The sequence below is a fragment of the Strix uralensis genome, chromosome 12 (assembly GCF_047716275.1).
Source record: "Strix uralensis isolate ZFMK-TIS-50842 chromosome 12, bStrUra1, whole genome shotgun sequence".
NCBI classification, from domain to species: domain Eukaryota; kingdom Metazoa; phylum Chordata; class Aves; order Strigiformes; family Strigidae; genus Strix; species Strix uralensis.
In genome coordinates this window covers 2,049,929-2,077,489 of record NC_133983.1, presented here as the reverse complement: position 1 = coordinate 2,077,489, position 27,561 = coordinate 2,049,929, and the positions used below count along the sequence as shown (strand labels likewise).

The 27,561-nt window shown below is 51.4% G+C and overlaps 1 protein-coding gene across 2 annotated transcripts in view; it reads right to left on the bottom strand.

Annotated features, from left to right (window-relative positions):
- The window catches only part of CPNE2 (copine 2), a 57,181-nt gene that overhangs the window by 7,668 nt on the left and 21,952 nt on the right, over positions 1-27,561 (bottom strand). For both annotated transcript variants that reach the window (XM_074882152.1, XM_074882151.1), the window contains exons 3-13: positions 25,978-26,157; positions 22,602-22,676; positions 19,213-19,284; positions 15,000-15,083; positions 11,565-11,654; positions 11,225-11,323; positions 9,102-9,188; positions 8,250-8,309; positions 5,776-5,909; positions 4,892-4,946; positions 252-303 (exon numbers count right to left, since the gene is read on the bottom strand). In XM_074882152.1, coding sequence (XP_074738253.1) covers positions 252-303; positions 4,892-4,946; positions 5,776-5,909; positions 8,250-8,309; positions 9,102-9,188; positions 11,225-11,323; positions 11,565-11,654; positions 15,000-15,083; positions 19,213-19,284; positions 22,602-22,676; positions 25,978-26,157 — 988 coding nt within the window. The remainder of the gene's footprint in view (positions 1-251; positions 304-4,891; positions 4,947-5,775; positions 5,910-8,249; positions 8,310-9,101; positions 9,189-11,224; positions 11,324-11,564; positions 11,655-14,999; positions 15,084-19,212; positions 19,285-22,601; positions 22,677-25,977; positions 26,158-27,561) is intronic.

Sequence of the window (27,561 nt, the reverse complement as noted above, 5' to 3'; positions counted from 1 at the left end):
TAGGACACACCAGACATCAGAGCGAAGGCGGATTTTTCACTGTCTGAATCCAGTTGCATTTTACCCTGGGCCTTCCTACACACCCCCAAATTTTCTCTGCTTTCCTCTGAGTGCACCATTAGCATGTGCTCTGCTTCATCATTAATGTCTGTCTCTGAACAGACCTTGAAAAGTCCCTGAGATGTTACTGGAGAAATGCAGAGGGAAGGAAGGAAGACGCTGAAGGCATCTAAGACCTAGTAGATGCTTACCTGAGCAGAACGGGTTCGTGGGATTGAAGTTAATGGCAAACTCATGGGACACCTGTGGAGAAGAAAAGACCCAAATTAACATGAAGGGCCAGTGCAGAGCAGGTTGCTCACTATCAGTTTAGCTGATGCTGCAATGCTGGTTTGGGTCTGCTGCTCCCCCGGAGAAGGACCCGGCGGTCACAGACGTTAGAGTACATCCTGCTGAGTCAGCAACACTTCCCAGCCCTCTGCTACCCAAACAGCGAGGAGCAGCTGACACCAACGTGGTCAGGGTTGAGCAGCATTTGAGGATGGACTGGCTCATCAATCCCACCATCATGGAGCCACCTGAAATTATCACACCACACATCCTTCTACAGCTATCAAAGTAGGTTTGTCCACACGGCTTCTCAGTGGGTGCCCAGAGGGAAAGCACGCAGAAGGGACGCTCTCAGCCAGCTGGGACATCTCACCAGTCACTAGGAGAAATTACTTCATCTTATTGCGGGTTATAAAGGGAGAAAAGTCAATTAACATCACAGGAAGCCCCAATTCTGGCAGCATCTCGGTTCCCCATCTCTCTGAAAGTGGCACGGCACAGCAGGAGGCAGGGAGGAGGTGATCAGCTACCAGGACAAAGCCAGCAGATGATTAGCTTCACCATCTCGGTCATCATGATGGTGAAAGGCAGCACAGGAGAGGTGACGTGAACGCTTGAGTGTGACAGACAGCAAGTCCCAGCACAGTCTGGGCTGGTTTTCATTGATGGTGAAACCATCCCTCCTCCAAGGCAGGTGCAAGATCCTTTAGGTTTTCCACCACCTCCTTTGAAGCTGAGGGAGCTGCTCTCGTGCAAAGGTCCTGTGGGACACTGGCAACAGCAGATAGCCCTGCACACCCTGATCCCTGGCCTGTTGCACTAGCCCAGCCAGAGAAACCAAACAGCAGTGCTGGCTGTGAATCACAAAACCTTCCTCATCTACTTCCCCAGGGAGAACCTGCAGACAGAAACCACAAAACACTGGGCAACGGTTGCTTTGAACCAGCAAAGGCAGGGCAGCTCAATGGCCTGGGTGCAAGAGAGGGTCAGGACTCCTGGCCTTCAGTATGAACCTTGCCAATGTTGGCGTGGGTCAACAGCTTGCTTGGGGAACAACTATCACATCTGGGGGCTGAGGCATTCCTCACTCTGCTACCTGCAGTTTAGGCAACGTAAGAAGCAAAAGACTCTCAGGAGCACCAAGGGTGTGCAATTGCCTCTTCCAGCACCTCCAAAGGTTGGAGGGGGTGATTAGGGCTTTCAGGCTACCAAATCAAGGGCTCTGAAACAAAAAGCTCCCGCTCTGTTCGTGCCAGAATTACAAAACAAGGATATTTTCTCCCTCTCAGAAGGGTGGAGGTTTGCTGAGCTTCTCAGCCAGGGGATCGCTTCGGGACATGCATATTCATAATGCTGGCAAAACGACTGTCCTCTAAAGCGCCGTGTGAAGCAGAAGTCCTCCTGAGACTGCAAAAGCAACACGCATCTGATTCAGACTTTCCAATTATACTGGGCATTGTGTCGAAAGCAGCAGAAACTATTTTTGCAAGAGGCTGTGGGGTGGGAAATAGCAACCAAACAAAAGTAGGTCAACCAAAAGTCCTCCCCGTGCTGCAAAGCTGACGAGCTGTCGGACCGGTGAACGTCAACAGTCTGCTTGGGTCTCTCCATGCCTGTTGAGCACAACCAGTAACGCTCCCAGCCACCAGTAACCCCAGGGTTAGAGACTCAGTCTGAAATGTATGACTGTGTTTTGCATACGCCCTTTCTTGTAGAAGCCTCAATTTTGGGCAATATATCCAAATTCAAATTTCTTGATTTTCAGTTGTAGAGGCCTCGCTTTTTTTTTTTTTTAGATGTTCAAAATTCTGCCATACGAGTATTTATAGACAAGGCAAGCAAAAATATTTCCATGTTTTGCACTGCAAAAGAGGGGTTTCTCTTTCTTTAAAGCAGCAGCGGAACGGTTTGGAGCTCTGTTCCTCACTGTCTACAGAGCAGACCCCCCGCATGGCAGAAGTGCTGCAAAACCCCCTCTGGAGTTTTTACCGATATTATATATATGTCTCTGCTAGAAAATTCAACAGGAAGGCTTCAAAATAATAATAATTTTAAAAGAAGGATCTTGTTCCCTATTCAGCTCGTACTTTGAAAAACAGTTTCTGTGGAGGCCAATTAAATGTATATGGAGCACCTACAGGTATCACATTCACCAGTAACTGACAGGGGGAAACTCTTTCAAGCCACCCCAAGGGGTAGGACATCTGTCTGCAGCCAGCCTGTGCCCTCTGCCAGTCCTGGATGGAGACAGCTGTAGTTCCATCACTTCCCACAGCCCGGAGCCTGTGCCAGAGAACCGACCCCGCAGAGGGTTCTGTGCCACCTCCCCGAGCGATGCCACCCCTGCTGTGACTCAGTTTCCCTATATATGTTAAAAAAAGGCAAATGGGTGGAAAGCCTTGGGGGAGGTACATTGGCGAAGCTGCCAGCTTCCTTTGGCTGACCCCATCTCCCAAACCCAGGGCGACCGGTGGGGCTCTGATGTTAAGCATCACCCTCTCCGCTGTCGCCTTGCCTTTGCTCATCCCCCAGAAAACGCAACCCATCTGCTTCCCTCTCCTGTTCCCTACTGGGAAACTGCTCGAGGCTCTCTACAGAGCTGTTACACGGCAAGATGTTCTTTGACATTTCCAATGAGACTTTTGTGTGCAAAACATCTCGCTCCGACGGGTGCCTGGGAAGCTTTGGGGGAGCCATGGCAACGGGAGCACAAAGCGTCATTTATACGGCTCTTATCTCTTAATGATCTTCCCCATTTTCACTCCGGTCTGTGGGTACAACAGCCACCCTTCCTCATGTCACCCTGGGAGTATCACTGGCCACACTGCTCCCTGCCGCCTGCCCGCCGTAACACGGGGCACGGGTTTCAATGAAGAACTGCTGCTTTGGCTTTGAAATCACCCAACGAGCCTTGATGGCCAAAAAACCTTTAATGAGTGAGCCGAGACAGTGATGCACAGACGCCGAGGGCCAGACGAGCTGGGGACGGATGAAGCCTGAGGCTGGAGGAGTGCACGGGGGGTGCCCCCACTGCTAACGTGAGACAACCGATGGGTCACTGCAGGCGTGAGGGCTGGTGACCTTTAGGCACGGGTCAAGCACCTGGGGAGGGAGAGCTGCTCTGCACTGGGGTTTACATGGACTTAGACATCATTCTGGGAGAAAATGAGGTGGTTTCTCTGGTCGGGCTTACAGAGCAGCCCTAGGCCCGTGGGAGCAGCAAGAAATATCTCTGTGGCAGGCTGCAGAAGGCAGCCACAATCAGCATCCTCGACCTGGTACCTGCCTCCAGCCTTGCAGGAAAGGTTGCTTCCAGCCCAGCAACACCCTTCCCACCAGCACTGTCCCGTACACATCGGCAGCAGAGCAGGATGATCACCGTGACCCATTCCCCCAGCAGCCTGAGCCACTGTACCCTTTCCATCCTCTCTGCGTTTTCCATTCCAATTCCCTTCCCCAAGTAATAAATCCCCAACGGCAGCTGGCTGTTAGTCCTTGGAAGCTGCCTACCAAGATTTTCCCACCAAAAGTGGTGAAGTGACAGACCAGAGACATTTGCCGGCCAAGGAGGATGAATCAGCTCCAAAGTGCACATGGAGGGATCTTCTCCTGTGGCTGGGAAACGGCGAGAGCTCCCACTTGAGTCACATGAATTTTGGCTGCCAGGAGAGCAGAGAAAAGCGCAAAGCCAGAGAGGGCAAGACGTCCCCAGCCTCGAGGGCTGGCAGCGATCAGCTTCCTGGCCTGATTGATGGCCGCTCATGACTTACGTGCCCTGCTGCGCCCAGCCCAGAGCACAGCTCCGCTTCCAAAGACCACAAAAGGCTCGCCGAGATTCAACCCCAGCCCGAAGCTGGGAACTTCTCAAAACAAGCGAGCAGAAAGAAAACGCACATTAAGGGTGTGAGCAAAGAGCAACTAAAAGACCCAGCCAGTAATGAAAGATGGTGGCGTCCCAGCACATCTCAGCCATGAGAAGATGCTCCCATCAACCAGCGTGGGCTGCAGAGGCAGCCCCAGCCCCTGCCCACCTGATAAGCAGGATGCTCCAGCTCAAGCCCTTGCAGGACCAGGGTGCTTTTAACCCCTAATCCCAACAAAAGATCGCGGTGGCTTTTGGGAAAGCCCCTCTGCTCCAGTCCTTGCAGGCTCTGCCCACGCAACATCACGTCAAGGCTACCCAGCTCCCAGCCCCCTTCCAGACTTTGCCGCTGTCTGACACATTCATCCAGGGGCCTTTTCCCTTGCCCAGAATTGTTCCTGCCTCCTGCCAGGAAAATGAATCAACGCCTGGCTCTGCCCGTTAATGCCAGGGAGCTGCTGCTTTCATGCCAGCTTAGAAGGGAGGAACAGGCTGCCCGTGCCCCATCCCTGCCTCGCCACCCACCCACACTGCCACATCTCATTCTCCACCAGCTGAAATCCTGCATCCGCCCATTCCTCCTCTGCCTGACAGCTTTTCCCCGACTGAGCCAGCTGGGAAGCCCCAGCAGCTCCGCTCCTGCCCAGGCAATATCAGGACAAACCCATCTCAAATGTGCAGATGGCCGCAACACTTCACCTTCCAGTCCGGCGGGAGCTGGGCGCCGAATCCCAGAGCAGGAAACATCTTGTCTCTAAAAGAGAAGAAAAAGGGATGGGTGTATTTACACACACGAAGCAGACTTGCACGGCTCTTGCTACGGCCTCCCTGTGCTACCAGCTGCCCAACGCCCAGCTACAGTGAAAGCGCCAGCTAAAAAAAGTGTCAGCCTTCCCTTCTCCCAAAACAACACAGTGCCTTTAAAAATCATGAGAGCTGAACAGAGAGAGAATAGATGTTCTCCTTTGGCTTTTGATCTTTAGAGAAGAAAGAGTCCAGCTTTGCTTCCTCACCCACAGGGATCAGGAGCATCCTCTTGCCCAAACACCCGAGCCTCTTGCAGATGTGTAACCCTGGAGATTTTAAAAAAATTAACTATCCATTTTGGTCACAAAATCCAGCAAGGCGAGACCAACAGATTTCTGCTTTGTTTTCTCTGTCCGATGTCTGAGATGATATTTTTCTGTGTTGCACACCTCAGGGCGGCTGCGGAACAAGGCAGCCTGGCAGCACAGCTACCAACGGCAAATACCAGCAAGCTGAGGGCATCTGCCTCTGCACCAAGAAAGCACCGAGTGGCTGCTCCTCAGCTGCCCCCAGCAGAGGCTTCTCCATCCCTGCTAACATACCCTTCCTCTCAACAGTGGTGATGGGGGAGAGGAGAAAACCTGTGCTTACCCTCTCCTCCTCCTGCACCCCAATGTGTATGCCAATTTTCCCCCAAGGAGCTTTTCAAAAGCAAGGTATTATTTGGCCCTGACTTTGCAGTCAGGAAATCAAGGTACACGCATGCCAGCAGCCCCTCGGGAAGCCAGGGGAACGTCTGCAGAACAGGGGTGGAAGCAGAAGGGCAGGGTGCTTACGAGTCATAGTCCTGGATGATCTGGCCGACAGCCCAGATAGCCGACAAGTACTCATTTGTCCCCATGGGGTTGATATAGTGCAAAGAGGAGGGGTCTCGTGGGTTCCCATTGGAGGCTGTGAAGTCAATCCCAACCTGGGGGACAAGAGAGAAGCACAGACCCGTCCTCCATTAGCAGACACCACCACAGACCTGGTCACTGAGCCTCCATGGCCTTTGAGGTCCACACAGTCCCATCAACACCCAAACCTCAAACTTTTTATTCACTATTACATCCACATTTTTCACCAGCAAGCATCACATGAGGTGTCCCGAAGCAGCCCCTGTTCCTGCAGCAAGCCACCAGCATCTCCAGCTCAGGACTCTCGCCGCCCATCTCTCAGGCATTAAGCTCAGGAACTGAGCAGCCTCATGGACACCAAAGCAGCCAGGGCAGCATGGGCATTTGGATCTCAAGGTCTTTGACCAAAGAGTCATAATCCTGAGAAGATCTTTCCCTCTCTTCACCAGGCTTCCCTGGGGACCAATATACACTGAGCTCTCAGGGGACTTTGTCAGCAAGGCACTAATTTTTCTCCCTCCTCAATTAGGTTTTCTATTTAAAGACATTTGTGGAAATGCCTATCTCAGACCCAGTTAAATCTGGTCAGAAGAGGCGAGACGCTGAGCCACCTGATTTGAAATGACTGGGAAGGAAGAGTTGGGAAGAGGCGAGCAGGAGGCGTGACTGCGCTTGCCTTGTTTGCTTAGCAAATAGGCAAAACCCAAAATAACTCTGTCTGCTAAATTGAGCTCAGGGGATTCGCGAGGGATTTTGCTCCGTATCCATAATGGGAGAGGATGAACTGCGATTTGGCTGAGAAGGGACCTTGGCCTGGCTGGGGCAAGAAGACGTCACAGCCCAGGACGTGCCACCACCCTGGCTGGTAAAACAGGCTTGACAGGGGACATGGTTTTAAATTGGAAGAGGGTAGGTTTAGATTGGAGGGAGAAATGTCGTACGATGAAGGTGGTGAGACACTGGCACAGGTTGCCCAGAGAAGTTGTGGATGCCCCATCCCTAGAAGTGTACAAGGTCAGCTTGGATGGAGCTTTGAGCAATCTGGTCTGGTGCAAAGTGTCCCTGCCTATGGCAGGTGGGTTGGATTGATGGTCTTCAAAAGTCCCTTCCAACCCAAACTATCCCATGGTTCTGTGAAAACACAGCTTCTTTGTCAAGCGACCTTACAGCCTTACCAACCTGTGGTTCACTGCTGTAACACCCACACCCGTGCACCCAGCTCCTGCCGAGCCACCATGGGGACACTCAGAGAGCAAGAGGGAAACTGAGGCACGGGGAGGGGGCTCAGTGGAGGCAGACAGGCGCAGGCCCCACTCCTGCAAGCATTCCACCAAGAGCAGCACTTAGGCAACATATTTCAGAGGGATGCAGCTGGTCTGCCTCCAGCATGAGGCAAGCAGTCGGGCACAGTGCCCCCCTCTTCTCTGTGGCTTCAGCCCTTCTCTCCCCACCGTATCCCGTGGCAGGGAGGACACCAGTGACCTTTCCAAATTGCAGGGGTGTCCATGGCAGTGTCCTCCAACCCGCTCAGGCATTTCTGCAGTGTTGCACCCATTGCAAAACCCACCCAGGTTTTTGGAAATGCCTCAGGAGGGGGAGAAACCCTCCAGTAACCAGCAGATGTTTAGATGGGGGATGGAGGGGAGATTTCTGCATTCGAGCCTAATTCACACAAGAGCTCCGTGCTACCAATAAATTTAATGATTTTCTCTTCTATCTGCTCTCCAGCACCAAGACCTTCCTTAGCACATAGAACAGCACACAAAAAGCTCTCCCAATCGCTCCTGTTCCTATGGCAACTCTTCCTCCTCCTCCTACTCTCCCCCCATCATGTTTTTAGATGAAACAACAAAATACAAACTGAAATACTGTGAGTGCCCGCAGCTCTCCGGATACTGCACCAGAAAAGTTTGCAGAAATTGAAAATTCTGCTTCTGTATTGTGGCAGTTTCACTCGGGGTTGTAATGCCCTTGATTAGTTACTCCTGACAAGCTGTAGTCCAGCTTGAAAGAAGGCGGAAACGCCAGTAAAAATGCAGAAAACCATCTCATTAACAGCCCAAAGCCTCTCAGCTGGCTTCAAAATAAGGAGAGCTTCCTTAAAAAACTGGAGGGTGGTTAAACCCTGCAACGGGGAGAGAAGTTGGTAACATTTTGTGACGGGTCAGAAGGTCTTTGTGCAAGTCTGATTTTCAGCCAAAGCCTAGCCAGCTCCCTCCATGCTACTGGACGCACCTGAGAATCACAGTAACAACCCCCCAAAACCCCCCAAACCATGTGGTTTAACAGGGCAGTTCCTCATTGCCACGAAAAGCCACCCAAGCTGGTGCCGAATCTCACACAGAACCTCCCTCCCGTTTTGACCACTGCATATGTGTGACTATTATTGGGCAAAGAGGAGCAAAAGTCCTTACAGTAAACATCAGCTGGCAGCCTCCCAGGATGTAGTCCAGGAAGGAGAAATCTCTGGTGATCTGAAAGAAAAACAGTTAAAAAGTGTTTCAGCAATTTTCACAATTTTATTTGCACAATTTCAGCAATTTTGTTGAAGAACAAAAGAAAAATAAATACACGGAAAGTGCCCAAGCCCCTGGTCACTGTGAGTTTGAGCCTTCAGGGACCTTCAGCCACGTGGCAAAGCAATAGGAGGAATCGCTTGGGTCTCCCACAGCCACGTTTTGGTGCTTCATGAGTCACATGGGGCCAAACAGGGCCACGTGTTGGTCCAAAGCTGGTGTGGGAAGCCTGGATCCTTGAGAGCTGGAAGTGTTCATCATGGTGAATTGAATGAAAGATCCTCTCCCCATGGCCAAAACAGTCTCACACCACCCACAGATCTGGTGCAGGAAGAGCCATGTTGGTGCTTTCCTTGCTCTGCTGCTGCCATATGATGGGAGGACTTCACCAACACCCCAGCTCAGAAGAAAGACCTCTCCCACCCGCACCCAAACCTTGCTCCCAAGGAGACACCGAGCAGTTGGTAGGTGCCTGCAGCCTGGGCTTCACGCAGATGCTGCCCATGTTGAACACCACCTCCTCCTTGGTCTGCAGCCACCCAGGCACGAGGTGGCACCAGCAACATGGTACCTCAGATGCTCCAAGTGGAGAGAAACCCAATCAGAAGGGAAATCACACTTTTATTCATGCTTCACCAGTGCTGTGCTTGGAAACACAAGGGTTCTGGAGGCAGAAGAAGGGATGGGTGGAGCTCAGGAAGGCCCGAGCTTGGTCAGGAGCAGAAGGAAACATCCCAACAGTGTACTCACTTTGCAGGACTTGACAATGATGATCCCAGAGTTCTTGTAATTCTTTTTCTTCTTTTGCTTTTTGGGGTTAATGCACTCTAGCTCGAGCTGTAACACATGAGACAGACACCGGTGTGAGAGCAGTGCTGGGCTGCAGATGCCACCGCTGGCCACATCCTGCAAGCGCCCTCCCTCCATGTGTTTCACAGTGCTGAAGAGACATAGATGAATCACAGCGAGCTACTAGTATTTAATGATGGAAACGGAGGCACAGGACCTGTTTGGGAATGGGTTGCTTATTTTTTCCAGGGTCTCTCACCATGCCCAGGACCTGGTGCGTGGCGGCTGAGACATCCCAGTGAGGCTACAGGGGTCTGCAGGATGGGATGGAGGCGAACGGGACGGCACTGTCAAACACATGAATAATTAGGGCAGGCCACCACCTTTCCTCAGAAGCACTGGGAAAGCAAAATGGCTCTTGAATATTCAGAAAATTGCTGCGACATTTCTTTTTTTTTTTTTTTAATTTAAAACTGAATAAAAACTCTTGTCAAAGAAGAAAGTTTACATGTGGGTTGGTCTGGGTGAGAGGGCAGGACTGGGCAGGGGGAGCACGGAGAGAAAGCTGTGTCCATTCTTCTAGCTGCAGAAAAATGGGAAAATTTTAAATACTAAAATCCTTAAGCTTCCTGAACGTGAATGTTGCATTTCTCTGACTGAACAAAATCAAAAATACGAGATCTATTGACAAAATCCCCTAACTCTGAATAAACCCAAACAGATGGTTCAGCCCAGACCCACCAGCGGGTAGCTCACACATGGGCCCCACATGGGATGGTGGTGGCCAGTCTGTGCCTCCTCCCCCAGCATCCTGCTCAGACCAGCCTGGTGATGGCCCCAGACCTGCTCAGAGCAGCCCAGTCATGGTCCTGGACCTGCTCAGATCATTTGGTGACAGCCCTGGACCTGCTCAGGGCAGCCCAGTGATGGCCCTGGAGATGGCAATGAGCCAGGCTGCTCCCAACCTGCAAGCGTGCCAGTGTGTGGTGCCACCTCTGTCCTCACTTCTGTACCCCCTCATCAGTGTGGCCACACGAAAGGATGACACAGGTCATGAGGAGCCACCCCAGGGAGAAGGGATGCTGAAGGGCGATGCGCAGCAGTGGCGAACAGTGGCCGCTTGATTTCGGAGCCACCTTCCTCTGCCTGGAGCTCACAGCAGCTCCACTCAGAGTGGCATCAGCTGGGGAACAGCTTTACCAGGGAATGGAGGGCACCCGACCTTTCATGATAAGCCAAGCAAGGGGAAGAGGCAGAGAGAGCCCGTCCCCAGGTGGACCCATGTTACACACAGGGGCACAGCAGCACAGGCATGCAGCAAGGTGAGTTTTACTCTCTTCTAACCAGCAGCAATCAGAGCCCAATGGAGAGATGATTTTATTGCTAGGCTGTAGGCTGCAGTTCCAGTAGAAAAACAAGCGCAACGCCTGCCTCTGGCACCATCAGCTTGCGCAGTCCTAGATAGGACACTTCATGCCTTTGTGCCTCAGTTTCCCCAGCCAGAAAACTTTTGTCATTGCACCACACACGGTGTTTTACACACCTCTATGTCTCAACCACGACCTCCTCTTGGTTTCATAATCCTAGCGATGACAGCAGTGAAAAGCCCTGCTTATCCAGGAGTCTTCACAACATGCCTTCAATCAGGTGGCATTTGCTAAGGCTTTTGGCCAGCACTTTGTGGGGAAGACGGGGACACCTTTGGCCACAAAACCTCTGTGGAGTCGCACGGGACCTGGCATTCCTGGGGACCAGGCTGTCCCGGTTGCAGATGCAGCCCAGCAGCATGTCACACCTCCCCTTCTGGCCCCCAAAACCACAAGGCACCCCCCAAATCATGGGTGCTGCTCAGACATCTCATCAGAGCCTGATTTTCAGCCAAGACTGCCTTAGCCCTCTCTCTAGCTCAGATGCTTTAGCTACAACCGTGGCCTGGATCACTCACGGTGTGGGTAGAAGGAGAAAGGAAGTTGGACTTGGCTTCTTCTCAGCACAGGTTGAGGATCTCAGTGCAAGTACCAAAACCACCACCAGCCCCGAGAAGCCCCTCCCTCATTCTTCCCCAAAAGCATGTTGGCACTTACTGGAAAGGCATCTTGGGCTTCGCACATCCTGGCCACCGAGGTCTGAAACTCCCCAATGAAGTCATGTCCCCCATCGCTGTCGTAGTCGTAACACATCACCTATGGTGGAAGAAGCACAACCAGCCTCAGATGCAGTAACTATCTTCTGCGAGGACACCCGCTGAAGTTCCCAACCTCTCCTGTTGGAGACCCCAAACAAGTTTGTTTTTTTCTTTTGGGGGTGGTTCTGATTTGGTCTGGTTGGTTGGTCTTTTATAATAAACCAGCATGGGGTTTTAGATGTTTAATGATCAATCCCAGAGCTTGACCACCACACTACAAGCCAAGGGCTCCTGGTTACCTTTATCATCTTCTCCACGTCTCCATCGCACAGTGACACCAAAGGCACAGTGAATGGCTTCCAGACGGGGTCCAGAGTGTACTTGATCACCTGGGGGGTTGGAACAGAGGGATGCCCTTACAATGGGCACATCTGCAGGGGGAGATTGGCACAAAGTGGGGACACGTTGCCGAAAGCGACTCTGTACCAGGTTCTCAGCGGGGCAGGCCAGGCAAGCTGCAGAAACCCCCATCTCAGCCTTGTTCTGCCTCTTTAACTTAGTCACAGTGGCTCTCCCTTCTCAGGCAGTAGTACATGTGAGTTACAGTAGCTTCGTTTGCATTACGTTGGGTGATCTATCCACCTCTGGGGGCAAGTCAGCACGCCTGCTTGAGAAAACAGCCGCAGCAGACTGGGCAGCACGGGCACAACCATGCCCGGAGTGTGGGCACAACCACTTACCCCATCACTTCAAGTCCAGCAGCTAATATTTATGCCCTCTGCATCCCACTGCTTGAACCCTACTCATTATTTACTCCCCCCCAGCACTGCCTACACCCATCTGGGGTCTGACCACTGAGAAGACGGAGCAGTGGGATGCCACAACCAGCCGGGAAAACCAAACAGCCCAGGACACGTCCAGCATTCTTGCCTCATCTGCGTAACATCTGCTGCCTGAGCTGGAGAAATAATTGATGCTTTTTGACATTTCCTGAGAGAATGCAATCGCTTGGTGGAAACCTAATCAAAGGCTAGCGGGCTGCAGGCACATGCTGCATATGTCAGAGATGCCTTCAGGGCAGGTGAAGACCCTCCTTCACCAAGGTGTGCTCACAAAGAGAGATTCATGTGAATATTAGGAAAGTCAGACACGGGCAGCAGATTAACCCTTCTCTGTGCAAGGCAAACACAGGGGATATGTGGCATGGAGGACCCTGGACTTCTGCAGCTGGAGCAGCAACCGCAGAGCCCAGCGAGGAAGATGCCCGTGGCTGCTGCCATGGGCAAACAGCCACACAGGACCTGCAACAGGCATCTTGTTTTACAGACAGGCTCTTGCGTGAGACCAGGGGAAACCCTGACACTGCGAGCACAGTTTAGTCAAGAATTTGTAAACACCTCCTCCGGGAGGCTGGGAAGAGCAGGGGGAGCCCACGCACCCCGAGATGGTGCCCGCACGCTGCTAGCTGCCGGGTCCCCAGGGTGGGCGGGGGAAGGATGCGGCACCTCCATCACACAGTGCCCAGCTGGGCGTTCACAGGCTGTAATGAGCGCACTAATCCTTCCCTGCCAGACACCTCTGTGGTGCCATGAGAAGTGCCAGCACCAGACTGAGCACTGGCTATATTCCCACACCAAAAATTGCAAGAACGGGGAACCGTATTTCTTCATATCAGGCCTCAAATAACAAAGATGGTCACCTGGTATGGGATTCCTCTGAGGGCAGAGGGATACGTTCAGGGCTGGTAAGGAGGAGGCTGTTGGAGCACACATTACTTGGAAGAAAACCTTGCTAGACCCTTATCCAGTGAGACAGGACAGTGGAGGAACCAGGCAGCAAATCAGAGGAAAAATCAATATTAACATCTGCTCCCCATAAACCTGATCTGCTTATAGAGATCCCAGCAACGGCTGGTGCACAGCCACACCCCCAATTCCCACGCTTCTTCCAGGAGGAAGGGCTGCAGGTCACTCAAAATCCCCACGTCTGAGAAATACGTCTCGGTGAGTCAAAGCCCAGCTACCCACACGAAACGAGGAGGAAACAACCAAACAAGGTCCCAGCCTGCTCCCGCAGAAGAGAAATACTAAGGTTGGTATGAATTAAATATGCACAGAAACGTGTGTGGGAAAGCACCAAAAAATAAACAGCAGAGCTAGGGTTAAAAGGACGGCCCGTACGGGTACCACAGGACACAGGGTGTTACACACATCCCTGGTGCTCATGTGCACGTGGGTGTGCGAGTGAAGGAAATCCTCACGGACTTTTCACAGCAGTGGTAACAACCAACGTATGGGGAGACTTTGTAAATAAATACCACCCTCTTCTGCGTGAGTTCACACTGTATTTTGTCAAGCAATTTGCTGCGGTGGGACAATGAGGTCCTTAACCAAGCCTTGAGGGGACAAGACAAAGACGGGGGTGAGATGGAGATGGGAAAAGGAGGGGTGGGAGATGAGGTGTGATGGCACTCTCCTCCTCCAACACAGGGGTTGCTGTGAGCCCCTCCTGCAGCTATTGCCCCCTCCTCTTTCTGCCAGCTGCCAGGAGCTACATGCAAAAAAAAAAAATAAAGCCATGAAACAAGCTTTGAAGAGGGGGAAAAAAAGCTGTTGAAAAGTAATTATTAGCCTGGTTTTAAATCAGAAGCCAGCCTTTTGCCTCTCCCAGCAAACACCCCTGCAGGCGTGCTTCTCCCTGACCGTGCTGTGCCTCTTATTCATTGCTTTAGCAGCTTGACAACATAACTAGAAGGGAGCTCAGATCGAAATATCACAGCGGGTATAAACGAGGGACAGGGGAGGGTCAGTTGCCCCTGACTGTACCCACTGGGACGCTGGTACAGGTCTCTGCCTTCTCAGCCAGGGCTCCAGCTCTGTTGGACACAAGTCCAAGTGCTGTGCAGGGAAGCTGGAGATGCCTGAGCATCCTCCCAGGTTAGCTGAGGATCTGGCAAAAGCTCGTTTTAACCTTTCCCCACTACTGTTCCCTGGGCTGCCTCTCACCACCTGTCTCCACCATCTCCCCAGGTCACAGCTCATCCTGCTGCTCCTGCAAGTGGAGGGAAAACGGTCCAGGGCTCAGCCCAAGCTCAGACTGAGCTTAGAGGTTACCACAGGTTAGAAGACAGAATCACAGAACCGTCTAGGTTGGAAAAGACCTTGAAGCTCCTCCAGTCCAACCATTGACCTAACACTGACTGTTCCCAACTCTACCAGATCCCTCAGCGCTGAGTCAACCTGACTCTTCAACCCCTCCAGGGATGGGGACTCCCCCCCTGCCCTGGGCAGCCCATTCCAACACCTGACTACCCGTTCCGTGAAGAAATGCTTCCTAATATCCAGTCTAAACTTTCCCTGGAGCAATTTGAGGCCATTACCTCTTGTCCTATCGCTTATTACTTGGTTAAAGAGACTCATCCCCCCTCTCTGCACCCTCCTTTCAGGTAGCTGTAGAGGGCGATGAGGTCTCCCCTCAGCCTCCTCCATCTCTGCTTGGTAGATACAGTACTGTGTAATACTGAAAATATCTCAAGACCTTGCTGGCCTCAGTAAATCTTCATCTGCTGGAGTCCAGCAGCCTCAGCTGGACACTAGGAAGGCAGCTGTAAAGTTCTGAAATCCCTGGATCCCACCCTGCTTTATGGGTGATTGATGAGATAATGCCATGAAGAGCAAGAGGACCTGATGTAAGGATGGTGGTGTCTCAGCAGCTCGGGTTAGAGCCATGCTCACCTCTGTTCTGTGGACCAGCATCCATTTCCCATCGTCACCTGGTTTATAAAACTCCAAGAATGGGTCTGACTTTCCAAACAGGTCCTGGGGGAGAAGAACAGGGCGGGTTACACAGTGCTCTGCAAGCAGCGACAGCCGGTCCAAGAGAAACCTCCTTTCCCCAGCAGTGCCAACCCTGCAGACCCCCTCATGTCCTCAGGAGACCATCTCAAGCACGCTGGCAAACAGGCAGCCCCCACGGGCCACACCTCTGTGGCCTGGGCGCACGAATCCCCTTGATGTTCGCACCGCATTTCGGCACTGATACGGCGGGCGAGTCGGCACCCCGGCACGCACCCGTGGGATTTGCGGGCGGGTGCCTGCCACCCAGTGAGCTCTCTGGACGCAGATGTCACGGAAAACAACCCCAGCTGGGAGGCAGCTGCTTTTGGGCTTGGAAAAACATCCAAAGCTTCAAAGGAAAAACAGGATTATGAAGTGCACGAGTGTCTTGGGGGAAAAAGGAAAAAAAACACCCTCCTACACACAGCCATAAAGCATGAGCAGAGGAAATCTTTAAGGAGCAAACTGCCCTGGTGTTGACAGAGATCATGCAACACCCTCCGAGATACGCAGCCCTGAGTCAGTGTGTGCTGCCTTTCCTGCCAGCGTCTCCTCAGATATTCCCCCGATAAAGGGCTGCTGGTGTATGAGAAATATGTACACAGACACAAGCATCCTTGCTGGTTATTGCACGGGGGCTACTTTGGGGCACCCATAGCCCAGAGAGGAGGGTGACACTTGTGGCACCGACACAAGGGAACTCCAACATTTCTAAGCAGAACTTCATTCCCGTTCAGAAAAACTAAGAAGTGGCTAACAAGAAATCAAGCCCAAAATATTCCAAATGATTAACTGAGAACTCAAGCCATTTCAGCTGGGTTTTTCTCCCAGAGGGAGGTGGGTGCCTAAGTCCTGCAAAGAGCTGGAGGAACGTCTTACAGGTTTGAACAGGAGCTTTTTGGGCTTCCAACTGATGGGGTGGGGATGCAGGGGGCTTCTCGTGGAGGAGGAGGAAGCATGGACACCCCAGGAGTCCCTGTCCACAGCCAGCCTGGGAGGTGGTGGCATGGACGGACACGGGCTCTAGTGATGTCCCAGCAGAAAACGCCTTAACATTTCTGTTCAAATCCTGTTTCCAAGGCCAGCCAGAAAAGTAAATCACTGCAAAGTGTTTTGGCTTGGAGCAACTATAACCTGCTTCAGTCAAAATTCTTCTGCCAGAAGAGCAGACCATAAAGGCTCACAGGGATGCTCTCTGGTGAGATAAGGCTATTTTTCTCCTGCCCTTTTTCACGTGTTTCTAGGGGAGAAAACCAAGCCATTCTTTCTGCAGGGTTACAGTTATGGCACAGCTCTGATCCTGCTCACCCACAGCCTGGACTTGGCACTTTCAAGCCTCATTGATGGATCAAAGAACCAGCGGTGGGTACCTGACCCTGCCTATGCCGGCTTAACCTGCAACCCAACGTGGTTTCATCAGTGCCAGCCCAGCGTGGGCTGGTGGCGGCAGCGGCTCAGAGGAGAGCAGGGAGCTTTGAAGGATGTCTGCTGCCAACCCACGCAGAGCAGCCTGGTTTGCCAGTCTGGTCAGCCTTGCTCCATTCAGAGCAGGGTGGGAGATGCCTCCAGGCCACAGGATTGTGGGCTGCTATTTTAAAATGTCAAAACCACAAACATCTCACCCCTGCAAGCCTGGTGGGAGACGGAGACAGAGCAACCAAAGGAGCTCAGCAGAGCAGATCAATCTGCAAACTGGTCCAAGAATCTAAATCATCCAAACTGATCCTTGCACATCATGGACAAGGAGGGCGGAGGTGGCACTTTCACCAGAGGCAGCTCCCCAAAGCACAGCTTCCAGCACCAATCCTGGCTCGCTGTGCTTGCTCTCCCCCAGCCGTGTCGAAGCATCGCTGCCCTCCTGCCGTCCCCACAGCTGTGGTGGCACACACGGCTCTGGGGCCAAGTTCACCAGGGCTGGTCCCAGGTGAAAACACCTCCTCTTCTGCAAGATGTTTTTTCTTAAAACAACTCTCCTAAGAGCTGATCTGACATGAGGTACAAGAGCCTCAGGCTGGTTCTGCTGCTGACATGCTCCCTCTGCGTAGCTTCAGCATTTAAAGCAAGGTAGTGAGCTGCGGGTGGAGAAACCATGGACATGTGATGGGGAGAAGGACCTGCCCACAGCCTGAGAGAGGTCCCAGCCTCAGGGTGGTCATGGCAGAAGAGCTGCCTGGGGCTGAACATGGCTCCAGGTTGGGTTTGTGGCACAGCTGCTGGTAAGGGATGCTCACCGCTTCGGCTCGGCATGTGCAGCAAGATGATCCCATGGCCCCACCATGAAATCCAGTGAGATCTGATCCCTTCACATGATGTCCAAGCCTCTGGCTGTGCTCCCCAGATACATGCTGCATGGTGCAGGAGGGTGTCAGCCCCCCAGGCTGCAGCGTTACCCCTGTGGTTTTCTGCTTAGCCACTTCTCCACTGTCTTTCCTAAGCTTAAACAAGTTTTACCCAGCTCCCATGGTTGCATTTCACCCATGACTAATAATGGCCCCAAAATATTGTGTTTCATCCAATTTCCTTGTTCAGAGACCGTTTTAATTTGTGTGAAGTGACCTGAACATCCTCTGCCCATGAGCAGGACTTTGAGCACTGCAACGCTGCGCTGTGTTATGGGAATCAGCAAAGAAACCTCATCAGCTCTTGGTGATGGCAGGCGGTCACTGAGGAAGGCACTTTCTGCTGACACATATTGAGGGTGACCCAGAAAGAATGGGATTATTCACAGTCCTTATCCCAGTGTAACCAGGTAGATGCTGAATTTCCGTACCTTGACCGTGGGTCTGAAGGGCAGCAGACCCACAGGTATCATGGCCTAGTTGAAGAATATCAAAAGATGTCACCTTTGCATAACCTGGTAGAGGAACTTGGTTGCAAACCAGATTAGAAAGGCAACTCGTGCCCATGGAGCAAGTGATGCCACCAGTGAAGTTGCTGACACAACAAGTGGATGTATGCCTGAGGTACCAGCGCTGCAAGGAGCACCCAGGTCCTTGGCCCTGCTCTTCACAATGGCCACAGCTGCAAAAGGGATGCTGAAGCACAAAGGACGGACACCAAGACTGCTGTGAAATCCCATCCCTTGCTTTGCAAGGCTTTTTCTTGGGGCGCTGGAAGAAAACTGTTGTATTAGGGATGTCCTCATTGACAGGCATGGGGTTGACCCTTGGCCATGTCTCAGAGGAAGCCACCAGCTCAAGGACATCTTCCAGCCCATTTATGAAGTGGAGTTATTTGGGGATTTCTTAACAGAGGCATTTGGCTCCTTGCACTAGGCAGGGCAAGCAGGAAGGCGAGAAAACAACCATTCCCAACAGGTGGGAAAAACACTTGGATAAACCAGGCATGCATCCAGTTTGGACAACGGGACTGGAGAAACCACATCTTCTGCCTCAGCAAATACCCTTCTGCCTGGATGCTTGCTTTACCCTGGTTTGAAAACTGAGGGCCATCCTGCCAATAACACAAGCTCTGGAGAGACTAGGAAGAAGGAAAAAATAATATTCCCATCAATCGCTTAGCAACAGCACTGGTTTAAGAGAAATAGCGCTGGTTGCCAGGTAAATAAGGTCAAATGGCTTTGCTCAGAAAGGCTCATGGTTTCCTACGTATCATACCCAAAGCAAAACTCATTCATTACCTGCCTCCGTGAGGTCAGCCCTTCTTCCTTGGAAAAGACGGGCCCTATTGTTTAATACACAAGCAGATGTTCACTCCATTTCCAGAGGCAACAAGCCAGAAGGTCTCAGCGCTTCTGAGACACAGGTTCAAGGGGCATCAAAACTCCATCAGGAGACACTTCCAAACACTGAAGTAGTAAATCTGCTGCCTTTAAGATGTGATAGCACACAGACCCTGTGCCACACATAATCCTTCCATCTCAACACGTGTGATGAAGAAAGCAATACCATGACAACAGGGAAACTGAGGCACGGGCATACCCAGCAGCCAGTGGCATGGCCAGAACTTGAACCCCTCCAGTCTCATCCTAATGCTTTCTCCAGTAGGACTATTTTCTGTCCCTGCTATATGCACAAGCAGAGATTTCTTTAGACCCTTTAGCCTAGGAAGGACAGTTTAACACTGCATCCCCAGACACAACCCCACTCACCTTTTTATCCAGTTTTCTTCCAGCCATGCTCAGAGTAATCACCCTGTTATCCGAGAGCTCTTGGGCAGCTATCTGAAAGACAAGGGAAGGCTGCATTCATTTTCAGCACAAAAAGAAAGTGAACACCAAGCCAGAGGAGAATCCAGACCCTGAGGACACACACTCTGAAGATACCTGCACAACTTCTGCAAAGCTGCATCTCCCAGCTAAGACATAATGCACACAGTATTTCACTACTGAGGAATTAAACTGATTTTACCTTTGCAGATCAATTTGGGACCAAAGCCTACCTCCCAGCTTCTCCCTGGAATGGAGAAGGAAGGAGAAAAAGCCCAAACTTCTCCTGGATGGGTACTGTCATTTTTCCTGCACAGAGGCAGTGACACACCAGCTTTAAACCAAAACAGGATACGTTTTTTTAGGAGGCTACCATCTACGATGCTGGTGCTGCAGCCCCATGATATCCACCGAGCTCCACAGCCTCATTGTTGGGGCTGAGTCCACATGAAACACATTCATTTGCAGGACTGGGAGTCAACAGGTATGATTAAGCCTCCTGAATGGACAACCTGAAGGGAGAACAAGTGCCAGGACACCCCGAGCAGCCTCCTTTCCCCATGCCATCAGATCTACAATGAAGCTTCTGGGAACAAACTCATCCCCTTTCTTGGGTGTCACATCTGAGCTGGTCTCACGTGGCTTTTCTGCACCAGGGCTCATTCAGGACCTGGAAAAGCCTCCAAGGACCAAGCCAAGAGGAAGGAGAAGCCATAAAACTCCTTGCCAGCAAGATGTGACACCTCATCCTCCATGTCCCAGGGTGGGCACAGCAAAAAGCAGCTGGACCATCCCTTCAGGGAGATGCCAGTGGCACCAAGGACTCGAGCCACGTCTCTGCACAATCACCTGATGAGATGGCCCCAAGGATGAAAACTCCACTGTTGCTGCTGAGGAGCAACAGCAGGTCGGAGTGCAGTCCAGATCACTTAGTTTAAGACTTTATTCACATATGCTCCAGAAGGGCTTCGGTTGCCAACCACCAGTGGGCTGGTTTTGTCTGGAACATGGTCTAATGAGTCTCTTGGTATTTTAAGAAAGGGAATGTTTACAACAAAAAAACACATTTATTCACTTCTGTTACCAGCCGTTTTCTGAATCACTTGTCTTTTTTTCCTCAAGGCTGTGTCCTTCCCAAGCATCTGCTCCCCACCTCCCCCTCCTCCGCTCCCTGGGGCCGGCTGAGCCATCCCCCAGCACCCCCCGCCGCAGCATCCTCCCCGGGCGGGAGCGGGCACCAGCGAGGCCGGGAGCGTGGCGTGAACATTTTCCCTGCGCACGGTGCTCCCAAGCACTGGCTCTCACAAGGAGGCTATCCCTCACTGGAGATACACAGCATAATTACAGCAAGGCTTTTAGAAAAACTTGCAGAAATCAAGGGGACAATTTTCTGCAGAATGAGCAATCAGAGGGTTATTGGCACTTAGGAGAGCCGGGGAGGTTGCAGAGACAAGGAGGCAGAGATGCAGCTTTTGAATCTGCCTGGGCAGCTGGGTGAGGGGACGAGCCGCAGCTCCCCAACAACCTCCCAGCCTTTCCTTGGAGGACACTGCTCTTTGGTCCACAGAGCGATGTGGCCACTCCGTGCAAAACCAAATTCTCCCCTCTGCCCCGCATCGCCGTGAAGTCAGAAGTTCCCTATTGCAAAGCCACGGCATCAGTCTTCTCTCCCACCTGGTCCTCGGTGGGCATGCATGGTCACCAAAACCAGCATGAGGAAGAGGAGCTGTAGGGAAGTGGATGAAATTTGCCCTTTGCTGATCCCCCCAGTTGGTGTCTAGCATTTTAGAGCTCACTGGAGGCTACGTAAAAGCCAGACTGTGCAGACAAGGCAGGTACATCCTTGTGCCACGCTGCCGCAGGCTGCTCGTAGCATCTTCTCTTGGCCACCACGGACAATAAAATCTCCACTGCTGTGTCCGGCAGAGGCATGTGGAAAATCAGGATTGATTTCTACAAACAGTGGCTCACTTTGAGATTTTCCCCGTCTCTTCAAACCTAGGGACCCCCACATGATCCCATCCAGCCTTACTTCTGTTGCGTTCCCTGCTCTGGCATCTCAGTTAAGAAAAAGGATCCTTTGACAAAATGGAAGGGGATGGGAGTGAGGAAGGCAGGGTTTGGCTCCAAGCTCCATGTTTTATCTGAGTGAGTCCAAAGCAAAAGCCTGCTCCTTTCTTGGTGTCCACGCTCCAGCACTGCGCCAAGCAGCGAGGAAAGGCGCCCACCACACGTGATCCTCTTGTCAGCACCAAGCCACGGCAAAAAACCAAATAGATCAGAAAATTGTATCAATGATACCAAATGAAGCAGACATCTCGGATTCTTTCATTTTTAATGACACATTAGTGACAGATCAGGACCTTCTTCTTTTTAAAGCATGTAACTTTCTAACTTGACTGGAAATTTTTCATCTGGTTCCCACCCAAGCGTCGGATGGGGTGTTGAGAGCCCACTCCTCAGGGTCAGCACACAGCATCAGGCACCGCTTGTGAACTCCACTGCAGCTCTTCCTCTGGCATTTAAAGACTAACGGCAGCAATTAAGAGAGAAAGCTGGCAGCACCTTTCCAGCCTCTAGAGCAAACAGCAATGGAGATGCCCTTGCAGCAGGCAGGTCCTCCACTTTTAAACTGCTTTTAAACCCTTCCAGTGCTTTTAAATCTGGTGGAGGTTTAACTCCTCGTTGGCCTTTTCTTCCACACGTTTGTGGCCCATCTGCGCACCTCACAAAACCCGTAATACAGACGAGATCCAAAAAAAGATGGGAGATGTGGCAGGAGGGAAACATACCTAAATTTAGTCTTTTCTTTTTAAAAAAATCCATCACTAAATAGATCCACAGCAGGAAGGCCACTGCCCAAAGGGGTCTGCATCGGGAGCAGCAGCTGTTGCTATGAGAGTTGTTGCTATGGCATAGCTCCCATCCTCTTCCTACAAACAAAACCACCCAACGCCAGCAAAGGAATCAGACCTCTTACCTTCCGCTGCTCCAGGGAGGGCTGAGCAGGCATGTTGTACCAGATAACAAACAACAGCAGCATAGATTTACTTCGTACTTCTCTAGACTGAGGTTTTTCTTATTTCCGAGACCAAAGTTGAGGTTGAAGACTCACACCTCTGGACACAAGGCAGACAGAGGGCAAGATGGTCCCTGCCCCAAATAAACTGTCCTCCAAACAGACCAAAGTGGGCAGGAAAATGGGAGGTAAAGGCAAAAATGTTCATGAGTTAAACCCCAGTCTCCTGGACCCCAGGTGAGTGCCCTGCATCGCCCCTGGGTTATTATCTGCCTTTACACACTCAGTAGAGAACGTAAAGGAATAACCATACCGTTATCATCCCTTTCCCAGCTGGCTTGCCGTTCCCCAGAAGAAGGGTCCTTGTTATTTTCTTGCTGGAGACGATCTAGAGAAGCCAAAGAAAATAAAGTCATGATTGTACAAGTGATCAAAAGCAGACTCATAAGCAACTGATCATTGCTCATGTTAGTTAATTCAGATTAAGCATTCACAACAGTAGAAGAAAGACATCATATTCAGGGATGACCGTGATACCATGAACACAACCACTGTCACCCGAGTCTGTGGGGTGCAGGGCAGCAGCTGAACAGTGAAGAGCAGCGGCAGCACAAGAGGCTGAAGCATCACCTCCCGTTGAACCCAGGGACCAGCTCTGTGTGTGGAGGAGGTCCGTGGGACCTCACACAGCCGGTGCTACGTGATTTGTTTGCGGCGAAATCACAGCTGAACCTTTCGAACCCCATTTTAAATACTTCTAACATGAACCCTGCCAGCAACTTGCTTTCAGGCCACGTTCCCACGGGTGAATCCTGATTACAAGCTGGGTGCTCTGCCCCAGCATCGTTCTGGACCCCCTGCACAGGGGTCAGAACCCCCAAAGCCATGCCCTCCCCTTCAATTCATGCTTGTAAGAGGCCAGACAGGATGATCTGGGAGCTAAATTAAACCTGTTGAGATTTTTCCCAGATCACTGAGTTTCGGTCACCTTCAGACCTGAGGATCCTGTAAGTTTTCCCCACGAGGCGCAGACCCCCACAGGGGGGTCCAGCAACCTGCTGGAACTATCTGTGCTCTGCTCCCGCACCTACTGGGCACTCCTTCAAGACCTAGGGATTGCGGTTTAAAAAGTGCAGTCCCATCCATCCTTCTGCTTCCACCCTTGGTCCTACATCACATGGTCAGAAAATAATAACGTTAATTAAAAAAAAAAACACATAATGAAATGGCTTAACTTGTTGCTCCTGCCATCCAGGTGATCCAGTCACACCTGGATTTCTCCCATCGCTCCCCAGAAATGTTCTTCTCCCTCTTCTTGCAATTTCAAGGCAAAAACCTTTTCCCAGTGTGGCTAGCTAGCCATGTGCTGGTGCTTTTGATCCATAAATGCATAGGAATCACCAGTCAGAGTAATTAGATGTTTGTGCCACACTCTGTACAGGTGAAATCTCAACCCTAGTGAGCAGAAACCACGGACACCCTCCAGCCTGCAACTTGATCCCTGTTACATTTCATTTGGCTGCAGAGGTCATTACAGGCCTGTGAATGATCCAACCATCCTCTTAAATCTTACCACAGACCTAATTAGCTGCAATAAAGCAATCTGGCTAATCTGACAGAGCTCCAATGCAAACTCATAATTGAAAAGTCAGATGCTCGCTGTGTGGTTGTTGCTTGCCCACAGCTGCTCCCCTTCCCTTTTAAGAGCTGCTCATGCCTCAAAACAGGGCAGGCTTGTGAAAACATATCACCAGACCAGATCCAGCCATCAGAAAACCCACAGCAGGGTGGCTGAACCCACAAGCACCCGTCCACCCTGTTTCACCCCTCTCCTCACCAGGCACCCTTGCGCATGTGCTACCCCTCCAGTCCACCTCTGCCCCATGACTGGGCTGTGCTGCAAGACCACACTGGCCACAGGGAGAGGAGGCTAACAGAGAATTTCAGGAAAAGAGGGAAAATGAGAAGGTCCTTCCATTCCAAGCTGGTGTCTTGTGGACTAAAGATCACCAAGAAGCTCACATGGGAACTGCTACAAGAAACTCCTGAAGAACTGGGCACACACATAAGCCAAATTCTCTTGCAGAGTGTAAATACTTGCATGACATTACAGAAGTTCAGAGCTCTCATTTCTTTCTGATGGACTAAGACCACCAGCTGTGCCTAAAGGCACAGTAGACAGTTTAGTCATGCCCATCAGCCACCATGGCTAAACCATCAACTGTTCTGAGCAAGCACCTTGGATGTGAGACCTGCCAACAGTTGCCTATCCCCACTATTACCACAACCACAGGATGGCCTGTCCAGTCTCATGCTCTGAGCTAATCACCTTTCAAAGCACCAGAAAGGGTTGAGCTGGTCTGGGTGACCCAACAAGCAGGAGAAAATAGGTCAGACTCTTCCACTTTGGTCCCCAGCACATACAGATAATGTTCCTCTCTGTCATGAGCCTGCAGAGCCGTGGACTTCTGCAGAGCCACCTTTAGGAATAGCAAGGTTTCAGCTCTGTTTCTTCATGTCCATAAATTCTCTGCTTGCAGCTTCCACCAAGACCATGACCCTCACAACAAGCATTGCTGAACTGTCCCGCACCAGAGGTGGCAACAGGAGAACTAGCAGAAAAGGACAGGTTTGGTCTAAATCACTAACCACCAGCCTGGACTGTTGCCTGCACTGTCTCTTAACTTCTGCAGGAGCAGAATTAGGTCATCACAGAGCACTTCCAAAAATCCAGACATTAAACCTCAAATGCTGTAAATGTCAGTGCTCTTCTAACACATCAAGCTCTTGAGTTGGCAATGGTAAGGTCACTCAGCCCCCCGTGCCATACTGCAGTCTGTGTAATAAAGCAATCACGTTCATGATCCTCCCTGAACACCCTGGGTTGGCTGTCCACACCGACCCACCGATTACGTGTCTCCTTCCTCCCGGTTCCCAGCACCAAGCACAACAGAGACAGTTTCTCCCAGCCTCTGCACTTGTGCCAGGTAACACACCAGCCCCAAGTTGCTGGATGCTGCAAAAGGACAGAAAAAATTCCCCCTCATTCCCTGCCTCTGAGTCAGAGCAAGCTCAGACAACAAAGACATTTGGAGAATGTAGCTGCCAGCTTCTAACAGGGTCTGGACTCATGAATGCAAAACCTTCCAAAGGCTTATAAATTGCATTGTGTCCTGAAAGCTTTTCCACAGGAAGAGCAGAAGACACATTCTTGCACCAGCACGCTAAAGCAGAAGAGATGATTTGCTACGCAACGGCAGTGGACAAAGGTTTGCAAAAAAAATCCCCCCCAAAAAACCCAAACTTTGATAGAAAGGTAGACCACAATGCATCTTAACTTTAAACATCTGGAAGTTTCCCAAGTCCAAATCCAAGCTGGTCATCAGGGCTCTTACTATAACCCATGGTGAGATACAGGTACCTCCAAAAGCTTCCAGTTAATGCCTCTCTGCAGGCACCAGCAGAAGACCACACTATGACTACCTAGACTTGAGCAAGTAGCCAACAGCCCTAATGTGGAACAGTTCAACCTCAACAGTTGAAGCATGACAAGCAAATCCAATTAGCTTTGCCAGGAAGGACCCAGCAAACTTTACAGTAGCAGCTCTAATCCCCTCATGTCCCTGTGGCTGATGTGATTTGGGGACCCTTTGCTGGAGGACGGAGAGCTGCAGGGATCTCAGACTCACCATGCCCAGCGTGCAGGAGAATTCGCCCAGGAAGTCATGCTCATACAGCTGCATGCTTGACTTGTCCTGGTCAAACAAGGCGAACTTGAGCTTCTGCACTTCTTCAAAGTGGTAGTCGATGATGAACTTCTTGGCGAAAGCTGGGTTGAGGTTGTTCACGGCTGTCTCTGTCCTGTCAAGCTGCAAAGGAAAAAAAAAAAAAAAAAGGCATTTAGGCATGTGGATCTTGCATCTTTGTCACTGCCACGTCTCCTCTCTGACTTCAGCCAGAATCCCTGCAGTGACCATCAGAGAATGAGTGCACCAGGCATTCAGAAGAGCTACCCCTAAATGCAGACCATAATACCCAGCATACACAAGGTGGGATCTGTCTAAACAAGTAACAGCACTTCATGCAGAGAGCTGCATCCCCAAGGACAGTGTGCATGGGGCTGTACAAGCCCACCCCAGCCAACAGCCAGGACCGGAGTGCCCACCCAGCCGAGGCTCGGCGCGGACTCAAGGCTCACTGAAGCCAGAGCCATTTCTTCTCCTTCTAAGCCCTGTCGTCCCAGGAACCGAAGCTCTCACACAGATCCTCAACCAGAACCTCACGGCTATAATGCCAAACTTGCTTCTTTCAGGCTGTGCAGCTAACAGCAAGGACAAGCAAAACAAGAAGTGTCACAAGCCAGAACAGCCAAAACATTCATGTGGTTTATTCTTGGCCTTCCATAGAAAAAAAGAGGGGGGAAAAAAATGACTGCAGGCCATTTTTCATAGATTTCATCAAGCATTAGGAGAAATAAGAGGCTAGAAGGACCCAGAAGACAAGACTTAATAGACTTTGTCATCCTGAGCTATTGCGAGCAGGCTGGAAGAAATGACGTCTCTGACGGCTTGGAAGGGCAAGCGCACAGAGGATGATGGCAACTGGAAGGTGCGTGGGGAACCCGCCGTTGGAAGGGAAGCACCACAGCGGTCTGCAGCATCCCACAGCCAAGAGCAGCGATAAGAGCAGAGGAAACTTGGCAGGCAGCCGGTGGAAGTGTGGGTTTACAACGCAGCATGGCACAGGCGGACAGAAAGCCTTGTGTGAGCCAGAAAAAAAAAACCAGGGACAGCCACACTGGAGAGCCCAGGATGCTGCCCTCCGGTAATGACCCCATATCTCATCGCACAAGAGGAGGATTGCAGCACCAGGTGGGCTCGCACAGAGACAGCAGCCCACAATTTTAGCCAAAGTGGCAGAAACTGGGAAAACTGGGAAACTGAGGTTGAGAAAAGCTGGTGTATTTACTTCTGGAAGTCAGTGGCCAAGGAGGGTCTGAACTCTAATATCAGGATCCAGCATCCCCACCAGCCCATCATCCATCCCAAGACACACCAGGAAAGGGCAAGTTTGGAGCCCAACATGTAACATACCCTTATGAAGCTAAAACGGGCAGAAAGGATGCTGGGGGCACAGCCTGAGCGCTAAACAAGAACCGAACACCCACAGCCTGGGGTAAAACCCTTCAGTAAGCAAACCAAGCAGGAGCTTTGTCAGAAGAGCAGCTATTGATATCGTATCGATATCGTAAGAGGTGGCAGCCAGTTTGGCAT